Raw genomic sequence first — 12,316 nt, forward strand, 5'->3', positions numbered from 1 at the left:
GCATACACAAGTTTCCAGTAATCCTCCTTCATCTGCTGTTCGTGTTTACTTCCATCTGCATTTGCTGGACATGTAAGCTGTTTCTGCTTTGCAATAACCTGAGACTATTAATTAGGCCTCCCTGGTTGAGCTAAGATATGATTTGAACTGCCTTATAAGCATTATCTATCTGTGCCTGGACTAAGACAAGGATTTATTTGTGTCAAGTATCCTCAAGAATAACTGTGCTTCATAGACTTTCTGCTTGATTGCATTTTCCTCTGAAGTTTCCTATAGACTGCTAAGCTGCGTTTATTATTTGCACCAAGTGTTGTGGACTTGAGTTTCTCTCTTCACCTGTTTGAATCACCGTGTGATAATATAGACTTTACCACTTATAAAACTGTGTCCTGTAGTTGTCTTGTTCCACGCAAAGAGTCTCCTGAGTTATCCCCTATAATTATTACACTACGTGGCTGTGCAATATATTATGTGGCTGTGCAATATACTACGTGGCTGTGCTATTTACTACATGGGCTGTTATATACTACGTGGCTGTGCTATATATACTACATGGCCGGCCTCGAACAATCAGCGACAGGCACAGTCTGAACCCTGTGTATTCAATGTATTATTCTAAAATCTTCATAAATAAACTACATACATATTCTAGAATACCCGATGCGTTAGAATCGGGCTACCATCTAGTATATATACTGTATATATATATTGCATAAAGTACAAAGGAAATGTGTCATCTTTTTACTTTAGACCTTTTATGGATCATTTCATCTTCAACTTGCCCAAACTTTTCCATGCCACTGTAAAAGTGATACAGGAAAGATATATATCTTGGTACCGTGTTAGCCAGTAGATAGAAAAATATTTAGAATTGAGAGTCCTCAGTGGTTGATACCTTTTAATGGCTAACTGGAAAGATGATAACAAATTGCAAGCTTTCGAGACTACACAGGTCTCTTCATCAGGCAAAGACTAAAAGAAATTCTGAAGAATCACATATTTATGCACAACATAGCACAGAAAAAAAAAACATGGATAAGACAGGTGACATGAAGCAGAATTACCATGAGTGATAAACAGTTATGTCCATAAATATTGGGCCAGTTCTTACATAAGGAATGTTTTATTGTCCTTTGATTGGGGTCTGGTTCTGTTGTGATGACCCCACATGATCTTAGGGGCAAGTTCCTTAGTTGATGTAATAAGACATAAATCCATGCAACACATTCATTCCTGCCGTGAGACTGTCAAAGGTCGTCATCAGTTTATATTCCCAGACTCTTCTGTCTATCTTAGATTTGAAGCTACCTTTTAACACAAGTAATTTCATGTCCATAATGTTATGATTTGGGAGACAAAAATGTATTGCCACAGGTATATCCATTCTTTTTTTTCTTATTGTGTGGCGGTGAGAGTTCATCCTTGTTCTCAGTTTCTGCCCTGTCTCCCCCACATACAGACCCCCAGTTGGACATTTAGTACAAATAATTAGGTACACCACATTAGAAGTGTCGCAGCTGAAAGTACCTGGTATCTTGTAGTCCTGATGTGAATTGGGGATCTTTATCTTGTCCGTGGTCATTATAAATGGACAGGTTTTACATTTTTTCTGATTGCAAGGAAAGGTACCTGCAGCTGTTGGAGAGGACAGCGAGCTTCTGACAATGATGCTTCTTAGATTTGGGGGCTGCCTAAAACACAGTAGTGGGGGGTCTGGAAAAATGGATTGTAAGCGGGCATCTTTTTGTAGTAAAGGTTGTAATTTGCGTGCATCTCCCCTTAGCACCTCCAGACCTTTGACAGTCTCACTGCAGGAATGAATGTGTCGCATGGATTTATGTCTTTTTACAGCAACTAAGGGACTTGCCCCTCAGACTATGAGGGGTCATCACAACAGAACCAGACCCCAATCAAAGGACAATAAAACATTCCTTATCTAAGAACTGGCCCAATATTTATGGACATAACTGTTTATCACTCATGGTAATTCTGCTTCATGTCACCTGTCTTATCCATGTTTTGTTTTGTTTTTTTCTGTGCTATGTTATGCATAAATATGTGATTCTTCAGAATTTCTTTTAGTCTTTGCCTGATGAAGAGACCTGTGTAGTCTCGAAAGCTTGCAATTTGTTACCATCTTTTCAGTTAGCCATTAAAAGGTATCAACCACTGAGGACTCTCAATTCTAAATATTTTTCTTTACTGTAAAAGTGATATGTGAAGCTGGTGAGATGTATGTAAATTAAAAGCCATAATACAGAAGTAACAATATAGATGACTTGTTCTCTGCCTAGATATGATGGAATAACTATAGTAAGAAATGGAGGGACACACGGCAATGTTTCATTAAGATGGGTCATCAGGCGGAATAGCAGTGATACATCACCTGTGACCGCCGATATCTTGCCAGATGCTGGAGTTCTTCAGTTCCTGCAGGGGCAGATGATGGCAACAATTCCCCTCACAATTGTATCAGATGATGTTCCTGAAGAAGCTGAGGCATATCTGTTACAGATCTTGTCAGCTCAAGGTGGTGCAGAGCTTGGCTCTCCAACAGAGGTTTGTAATCCAGAAAAAATATTGTTCTTATATTTCATCCACAGAGATGTAAATATAATATGAATTCCTATTTCCATTGACCTGACCATCCTCTACTTATTTTGCAGCTTCTCTTCTACATCCAGGACAGTGATGATGTATATGGTTTGATTCAATTTCTCGCTATTGATGAGCAGAAAATTGAGAGCAGTCCTCAGGGTCGAGGCTTGACCTTGAGTTTTGTGAGACAAGGTGGAACCAAAGGGGATGTGAAATTAATTTATAATGCACTGTATATACCAGCTGGACCAGTGGATCCAATAAGAGCAAAAGACGGAGTCCTTAATGTTTCGTCAAGGAACAGTCTTATATTTGAAGAGTCAAAAACAGTTCTTAAAGTAAAACTATCAATAAGAAATGACGCATTTCTACAGAATGGGGCTCATTTTCTTGTACAGGTAGAGTATCATGAAAATGGATTTACAAACTTTGTTAAATTCTGTACAATACAATGATGGTCATTTTAAATGCCTCTGTTTATTGGACCCTTTTTTAAAAAAAAATCCACATAATAGGAGAAGCTTTCTGATAGCTGAAGTCCAACCATTGGGACACTCATCAATCTTGAGATCAGGGCTCTGGAAGGCCAATAATAGGGACTTTGGAGGTGTGCACACTCAACATCGGCTCCATACATTGTCAATGGTATTGCTGGTAATAGCCGAGCACCGAACTTGGCTTTCTCTGGCAGTCCCATGGACAATAAATGGAGCTTAGGCTGAGAATATGCAATTCCACTCCATTTAAGAGGGGTTTCTACAGAGCCACGTTCTTGGGGTTCTGGAGCCCTTTTTTGTGGACCAGTGGGTTTCTCTGCAGTTTGTCCCCCTGAGATTAGCAAGTTATCCCCAATCATAGGGGATAACCTATAATTTTGGGAAAAACACTTTAAACATCATTAGTGGGCTCTTTTACCATGTTCCTGAAAACAATAGAAAATATATTTGTTTTATATAATATATTTGATTTTTATGTCTTTCATTAATTTGCTTATTAAACTGAGAAAGCATCTCAACATGGCACAGGCAAAAAAAAAAAAGAAAATATATTTGTTACATTTCAGTTTGGATATGAACAATTATGTTTAATGTCGTACCGATCTCATCATTTTATATAAATACCATAATTTATCACTCACTTTTATACTTTATAATGGATATAGATCTGCAGAATCCTCTGCGTAGTATAGGAGTATGGGAGGTGTGCCTGTCCCCTGGTAGATCTCCTAACTCAGACTTGACAAAAACTAAGTGACAGGGAAGAAATATATCTATTCTGTAGTCGACATTGTATTTGTTTTGGGATGTTCAAGAATTTAATTTGTAGGATATGATTGAAATTTATTTGAAATTCAAGTTTTAGATTTGTGACAAAGAGATAAACTTTATGGAATGAAAAATTACAGTTGGCTAGAATGCTACGCTAATTTGTTACGTTGGGAAAGGCGGCATCCATCTTAATTAAAGCGATGTATAATAATGGACCAGTACATTTAGGGTAGAAGTAGCAGTTTTAAGGGTTTGTTCACACACTGCATTTTTCCCTGTATTTTTTTTCCTTTTTGCAGTGAAAAACACAGCATTTACTGTCCTAAAAAGGAATGAGATTAATCACATCTCATTCACATGCTGCTTATTTTTTCCTTGCAGATGTGAAGCAGTTTTAAATCTGCAGCATATCAATTCTTTCATCTTTTTTAAAGCACTTTTCACCCATTCTAGTGAAGGTGAAAAAAGCATTTCAAAAACGCTTCTAAAATTGCACTTTTTTATGCAGAGTTTGACTTGATGTGTGCACATACCAAAACTGAGGATATATTCTAGGTAGGTTGTAAAGATTTCAGAAGGGGAATTATCCTAAAAAATCTTTGAAGGGGTTATCCAGGTTTTTCACGAAGGTCTGCAGTCAAGTCTATATGATTGCAGACTTGAGAATTGTCACATTGCTCACAGACCGAGCTGTCATGTGACTACAACTATCCGATATGCATACTCCTGGCCACATCCCTACTAGACATGTCTGGCCTCATGCTATACAAGTGAATTGAGCGAGACCACTCACAACTAGTCTGAATGTGGCAGGGAGTATGACATATTCACTGTCACATGACTGCTCTGTCTCACCACCAACACCAGTGAATCCTCACAGTGAGCACTGCATGTGATGCGAGGATTTCCTGAGTTTGTAGTCACATAGAGTGATAGAGTGATTCAGACTTTCTTGGGCAACCCATTTAAAGACGGCCTATATAAGAGTAAATAGCTGCATAAGAATTGCTTCATGAACTTGGCATCAAAGTAGAAGAAAATTCTGTGAAGATCAACCTTCTAAGAAAAAAAGGACTGATGGAAAACTTATTTGAAGCAAAAGGACCAATGATGAAAAAGTGAATAAGTCAACATTTTGAAGAAAAAAATTGATTAATGCTGTCAGCTTGCATCACTATAGTAATTGTATTCTCGTCATTTACATGCCATTTATATAAAAATTCAGAATCCCGATAGTTTACCCACTCGGAAAAAAACACTCTATAAAATGTAAGTGCTCCAAATCTTACATCCGAAAATCTATGAGGGATCACTGTCTGCATTACTGTCTCATCAACAATATATAGCCGGACATATATATTTTCCATAGAATAAAAAAGGGGGCTGACAGCACTCACTTCTCTGGGGCGCCCGTTCCACGTCCAGGGAACCTTCCTGGATATTCCAAGACCATTCAATAAATGGTCTTGGAATAAAGACCAGTTTTTGGTCGAAACGTCGCTGTTCACACTATGGCTTAATAAAGCGTTGCTTGAAGATTTCTACACCTGGGTGGAGCGCTGTTCATTTTTGTATTGAATATATATTTTCCATATCTATCTGATATGTAGTTTGAGGATAAAATTGATGCTTAATGCACATTAGTTATGATGTTTTAGGGAAGAAAACCTATAAAGGTAAGACACAGAGATTGCCGAATCTGCCAAAATTATGAGGATTTTCCAGGGAAAATCGGATCACGGAAAGTTATTCTCTGCAAATTAAATATTCATTATTATGTTCTCTCTTCAGACCTCAGAACATAATAAAAGTAGCATATAGAAAAAAAAAAAATAATACCTCACCACTCCCGCTGCCCCCACAGTCAGCATCTGGTTCTTTGGTCTCTCCTTTACCTCCTCCTCCATCACATACATCCTCTTCATTCTAGGCTTTGACTTCTGGCTCAACTAGGCCTCGACTATCACTGCGCACCTTGCTGTTACTCAGCCGAAACAATATCAAAGCGCACTGTGACTTCCGAGGCCTGGTCTAGCTGGAGGCCAGGGTTTGGAATGAAGAAGCCAAAGAGAATATTTGTGATGGTGTATCGCTCCGGTAGCCGGGCAGCGTTCGATTTAGAGTGTCACAGGGATGGCAGCGTTGCTCGTTGCCTGTGCTCCGGGGACAGTGAAATAGGAATTGAAAATAAAAAGTTAACAAGGAAAAGAAAAATTTAAAAAGAAGAGTTTGTGACGCCAGTTGGAGTGTTCGACTGTAAGATGGCCGGCACTGCAGATGATCCCTGGGGAATAGGTGATGATGGCAGTGCAGGTGTTTAACCCCCTCCAACTAGGGCTGGCTCCCAGGGATAGTGAAGGAAGTAGATCGTGCAGAGTAATAAGGCAGGAGACAGGGAAAGTCACTTTACCATTTAATGAAGTCCAGGTACAGTTTCAGAGGATGGAATACAACTCTTACCAGGTATAGAGTCTGCTCTGCACGATGGGAATTATGTCTCTCTGCTGTGATTCAGTATGAACTCCCTGCTGCTCTAATCTCTTCTGGGACAAAGGTTTCCTGGAGTCTGAAACTTCCAGTACAGCCACAGACACTGTGTTTTCTCCCCCGGCAGCCCGGAGCGTGAATCCTATGTGAAGCAAGTGTTTGTTCTTGCACAATCCCTCACTGATTCTCTGTTACTATGGGGTTCCTGGGAAAAAACACGTCACTGCTGGTTATCAAAAACCACACAGCATCTCAGCTTACCACCTTAGGCCAGTCTCACACATACAGATAATTCCGGTACCGGAAAAATCGGTACCGGAGTTATCCGTGTCCGTGTGCTCACATGGCACATCAGTGTGGCACATGTGCGGCAGCCGTGTGCCGCCCGTGTGCCAACTGGGTACTACATGGACCGTGCAGGAGACAGCGCTAGAGATAAGCGCTGTCCCCTGCATCTGGTGCTGAAGCCGGAATTCATTCCTTCTTCCCAGCAGCGTTCGCTGGAGAGAAGGAATGAAAAATCATTGTTTTTTTATTTTTTTTGTGTTGAAAATAAAGATCCTTGTCACCACCCCCCTCCCACCCCCTGTGCACCCGCCAGTTGGAAATAAAATACCCAGCTCCCTCGATGCTTCCTCTCAGCGCCGCAGCTTCTTCCTGTATGAGCGGTCACGTGGTACCACTCATTACAGTGATAAATATGCGGCTCCACCCCTATGGGAGGGAGGGGGGTGGTGACAAGGATCTTTATTTTAAACACAAAAAAATAAAAAAACAATGATTTTTCATTCCTTCTCTCCAGCGAACGCTGCTGGAGAGAAGAAATGAATGGTGGCTTCAGCCCACAAGCTGGGGGGACAGCGCTTACTGTAGCGCTGTCTCCTGCACGGCACACGGACAGCACACGGACAGCATCCGTGTGCGGTACTTGTTTTACACGGACCCATTGACTTTAATGGGTCCGTGTGATACGTGCGCTCCCACGAACACTGACATGTCTCCGTGTTTTTCAAACGGACACACGGTCCGTGAAAACACGCTGACATGTGCAGAGACACATTGATTTTAATGTGTCTACGTGAGTCAGTGTCTCCGGTATGTGAGAAAACTGTCACCACACATACCGGAGCCACTGACGTGTGAAACAGGCCTTACTCTGGAAGCCTGGATGGCCTAGGGGCTGATGTCCTGATTCTTCACAGCACTATCCCTGGAGAGAGCACATGTCTCTCCTCCATGAACATTCTCCATTTTCTTTTCACACACTGTCTCCTCACAGACTAACTATGCCCCTTGCAGTTAGGATATCTCTGCAAAGCTCTAAGCTTCTGACAGAGTAAGGGAGCGGGGTAAATCGTGTGTGCAGTTGTCGCCAGAAGAGAAAGCATAACTCCCATTATTTACAATACACATATAAAATAGTACGTATTTGACCATTTTGTGGTGACACAGACACAGGACGCCACAATGACAGAAGGGAAAAAGAAGAGGCACAGAGCAACAGACAGCAGGCTTTGGGGACATCGGGACGGGTGAACAGTCACAAGAGTATTGTTATTTTTTTTTATCTGTTTGCCTGGCAGACTATGGTTCAGCAAAATGGCAGTGCAACATGGTCACCATTTTGCTGAATTCACATGTAGCGAATTGAAAACCATACGGATGTTGGAGAATATAAATTTTGTAAAATTTGAGAAAAATTCTATTCTACTTAAATAAATTCACTCATCTCTACTTCATCATCCATTGAATGAAAAGTAAATGAAAACACCCAAGGATTGACCGGATCCTTCTCCTCTATGGCTTATTAATGTCTGAGATTTGTAGTTCTGACATACCATACAATACATACCGTACTTTTTTTTTCTTGACATTTACCTATGGATACCATTTCAGCCATGGAAACCAGGAGAATCTTTTTTTTTGTTTAGGAGCCGTGGGTTTTATTAAAATCCCACAATATACAGCAACAGTAAGTAAGCCTGCAAAGATTACGTAATATAACCCCAATGAAAATCGCGGTGTTATGTCATCCTCAAAGTAGGTGTCTGGCAGTCCTCCCAGAAAAGCCTTACTTTTGTGTAATAAGGAAAAAAAGCAGTGACCCACCGCTTTATATTAAAAGATTTCTATTTATCCAACTTCTCTTTCTTGGACAAATGAGCCAAAAGATCAGTGCACATGAAAAACGCTGCCAAAGTGTTAACAAGAAAAGCCCGGACTTTTGTTTTGCTACATGGTTTAGAACAAGAGATTTGGAAAAACTTCCAATATACTTGTACAATACACACAAAGGAGTCTTCATTCAATCTGCAGTCCTGTCGCTCCTCAAATATTCAATTGAAGGGATAAGTCTTATTGAAATGATGGCGCTTCATATCGTAATTACTAAGTCACTAAAGACACTATTAAATCTGCCGATGGCATGAAGGAAACTGAGATGTCCTCCACTGGCCCGATCTATAGGCCCAACTCGCCCAATAAAGTGAGTCGGTCTGTGACTACGACATGACATTTGGTGTGCTGTCTATTTACCATGGACTGAATGTTGGGGGACATATTATAAACCACATTTTGAGCCTCATCTTGGGTTTTTTACCACACTTGAAAAATGAACAGACTAAAATTAGATCAAAGAAAAATTGACCGTCATACAGATGAAAAACATTCCATTTATTGCACAACCCTGTCATGCACTTTGTGTCTTTGTATTGGTCTGTCCCGGTGGATCTTCTGGTTCTGACCCATTGTTTGTGTCACTATGCTCTAGTTGTGTTATTACTGCTGTGTCCCATTGCCAACCAATGATTATTCTGAGGACCGCAACCTGAAAGTCCCAACCGTCTGATCTTATGGAATACAAAATATCACAGCGGCATTAGTACCCATTCATTTTACTGAGCAGCTGATAGAGACAAAAATGCCGCTATTTGTCTAAGTTTAGATTTCTATAGCTAAGTTTATCGATTTGCACCTAAGTAAAAAATGTATACAACAATGTGCGTTTTTAATTAGTTTACTGACTAAAAGATTCATAAGTGCTGCTAATGGACTACTACTTTTAATTAGGATGTCAAACATCTTCTGCTCAGTGATATAATAGGCAGTAGCTTACTGTTTATGGAGAATTATTTTATATGACCTACATAGTATGTGTTAAATTATTAATGTGGTAGACTTGTACTTATGAACCTTTTAGTCAGTGAGCTCATTAAAAACGAACATCGTTGTATACAGTTTTTTTACTTAAGCACAAATAGATAAACTTTACAACTGTCTAAACTTCCCCGCAGGAATACTCAAGTTAAAACTGGTTGATATCTTACTCAACGTGTGAACGTGGCCTAAGGCTCCGCATCTGACTTTGTAAAATGGAAATCAAAGACAGCACATTAGGCTCCATGTTGCCGCTTCAGTGCATTTTTTGTTCCACAATTCCACTAAAACTGCAATATTTTTGCTGTTTTTTTTAAATTGCAGCCAAGGTTGCGGTTTTATTGCACTACAGTCACAACATGTGAACACTGCCTAAGTAAATGATCATTTATTGATCCATACCAACCACACTTAAAGGGAACCTGTCACCTGTTTTGGCCACTATAAGATACAGCCACCGCCTTTCAGGGCTTATCTACAGTATTCTATAATGCTGTAGATAAGCCCCCGATCCAACCTGAAAGAGAAGAAAAGTAAGTTTTATCATACTCACCTGGGGGGCAGTCTGGTCCGATCGGTGTCGCATGTCCGGGTCCGGCGCCTCCCATCTTCTTGCGACGCCAATATCCTGCTTCTTCATCACTCCCTGGCATAGCACTCCGGCGCAGGCGTACTTATATGCCCTGTTGAGGGTAGAGCAAATTCCCTCAGTGTGCAGGTGCTGGGCCTCTCTGACCTTTCCCGGTTCCTGCGCACTGCAATACTTTGCACTGCCCACAACGGGGCATATAAGTACGCCTGTGTCGGAGCGCGATGCCGGGAAGTGATGAAGAAACAGGAGGGCGGCGTCGCAAGAAGATGGGAGGCACCGGACCTGGACCTGCGACACCCATCGGACTGGACCACCCCCCCGTGCGAGTATAATAAACTTATTTTTCTTCTCTTTCAGGTCGAATCGGGGGCTTTTCTACAGCATTATAGAATACTATAGATAAGTCCTGAAAGGCGATGGCTGTATCTTATAGCGGCCAAAACAGGTGACAGGTTTGCTTTAATTCAGCACCTAAGTAGGTTCATAGGTTACATATTTAGTGTGTATTTTACACACTTATTCAGGCCTTTTTGTTGTAGAAATTCATCTAAAATCAAGAAAGCAATTCATAGAGACTCCCTATTTCAATGAATGGGTAAAATCTGCACCAAAAAGAGATTGACATGTAGCAGATTTTAAAAATTAAACAAAAGTCTATTTCTGCTCGGAACCTGCACTCAAAACAGAGCAGCTTGTGGATCAGTTTAAATGGACATTTCTCTAGATGTTTTCATATAAACAGATTACCTCTATCAACATATGCTGCTCCACTGGTTCTAGAACAGGTTTTGTTTTTTTTCTGTGTCCCTCCGTTACGAAACAATGACCCCTCCACTCTCTTCCCCTGGTAATAATGATGCATAGTTTCCCTTCAACCAACAGGGCGTATATCACAGAAATTCTCTGTAGGTGTGGCCATGTTTTGATTGGTTAGTGTCAGGGGAGAAAAAGCAAAAGCCCACAGAGAAGTCCTGTGGTATACGCCCAGTTGGTTGAAGGGAAAATTTTCACTATTAATACTGAGGGGCATAACTTTGGAACAAAGGGGCAGATACGAAAAAGAAAAACTGTTCCAGGGTCAGTATTATATAAAATAAAAGTAGGAACAATAGTGCTACATAATGTGGCCTGGTTATGGTAAATCGTGCAGTAGAGGTAACATGGAAAAAGATAAAGTGGTGAAATCCTCCTCATCATGATGTAGCTAACAACAATCTAATATGTATTCAAGAATGGAACCCATGAAACTTCTCCTTTATTACACAGGGTACAAGGCTTCATGCAAATCTAAAAAAAATTCGCAAAAGGTTAAATAAGTAATTTTTAGTTAGTTTTTAGTAATTGTCACTTCTGAGTGCAGAATTTGTAATGTTGATTGCATTTGCTGAATATGTCACTTATGTGTTAATTCTGGATTTGGGTATTCGTGAAATTAATTTTGCTCCTTTATTTCTAGCTGGAATCCACTGAATTGCTGAGACCAAGCCCCTTAGTGCCACCATTGAGCCCAAGACTAGGAACTCTGCAGAATGTTTCATTGAAAGTCACTCCTGACATTGCAAATGGAGAAATTGGATTTACAAGTAATCTGCCAATACTAGTGTCTGAGCCAGAGAATGTGTCCCATAGTGTGGTAAGTAACATGATGTTCCAAGAAGGAGGCAAAATATGAATAACTTTATCATGTGAATTATGTTCCCATTTTGAACCATTTGTCAGGACTCTTTGTCATGAGTGCACGCCCTTGTCTGGGGATTTATACATTTCTCACCATCTTTAAAAAAGCGGAAGTTGAAAAGAGGATGGCTTCTACAAATGGATAATGATCCTAAACACATGTCAAAATCCAGAATAGACAACCTCAAAAGGTACAAGCTGAAGGTTTTATAATGGCCCTCACAGTCCCCTGATCTGAGCATCATTGAAAATCTGTGACTAGACCTCAAAATAGCAGTGCATTAAAGACGACCCAGGAATCTCACAGAACTGGAAGAATTTTCAAGGAAGAATGGATGAAAATCCCTCAAACAGGAATTGAAAGACTCTGGGCTGGCTACAAAAAGTGTTTACAGACTGTGATACTTTGAAAAGAGGAGTGTTGCTAGGTACTAACCATGCAGGATGCCCAAACTTTTGCATTGGCCCATTTTTATTTTTGTAGTTTTTAAAATGTAAAATATTTGTTTTGCCTAAAATGCAAAGGAAATGTGTCATC

At 40.3% G+C, this 12,316-nt stretch overlaps 1 protein-coding gene across 1 annotated transcript in view; it reads left to right on the forward strand.

The window, feature by feature from the left end:
- Positions 1-12,316, forward strand: part of ADGRV1 (adhesion G protein-coupled receptor V1) — a 742,217-nt gene that overhangs the window by 108,903 nt on the left and 620,998 nt on the right. The window contains exons 9-11 of the mRNA XM_077289021.1: positions 2,295-2,559; positions 2,667-2,996; positions 11,558-11,734. Coding sequence (XP_077145136.1) covers positions 2,295-2,559; positions 2,667-2,996; positions 11,558-11,734 — 772 coding nt within the window. The remainder of the gene's footprint in view (positions 1-2,294; positions 2,560-2,666; positions 2,997-11,557; positions 11,735-12,316) is intronic.

This window comes from Ranitomeya variabilis, chromosome 1 (genome assembly GCF_051348905.1).
Source record: "Ranitomeya variabilis isolate aRanVar5 chromosome 1, aRanVar5.hap1, whole genome shotgun sequence".
Lineage (NCBI taxonomy): Eukaryota > Metazoa > Chordata > Amphibia > Anura > Dendrobatidae > Ranitomeya > Ranitomeya variabilis.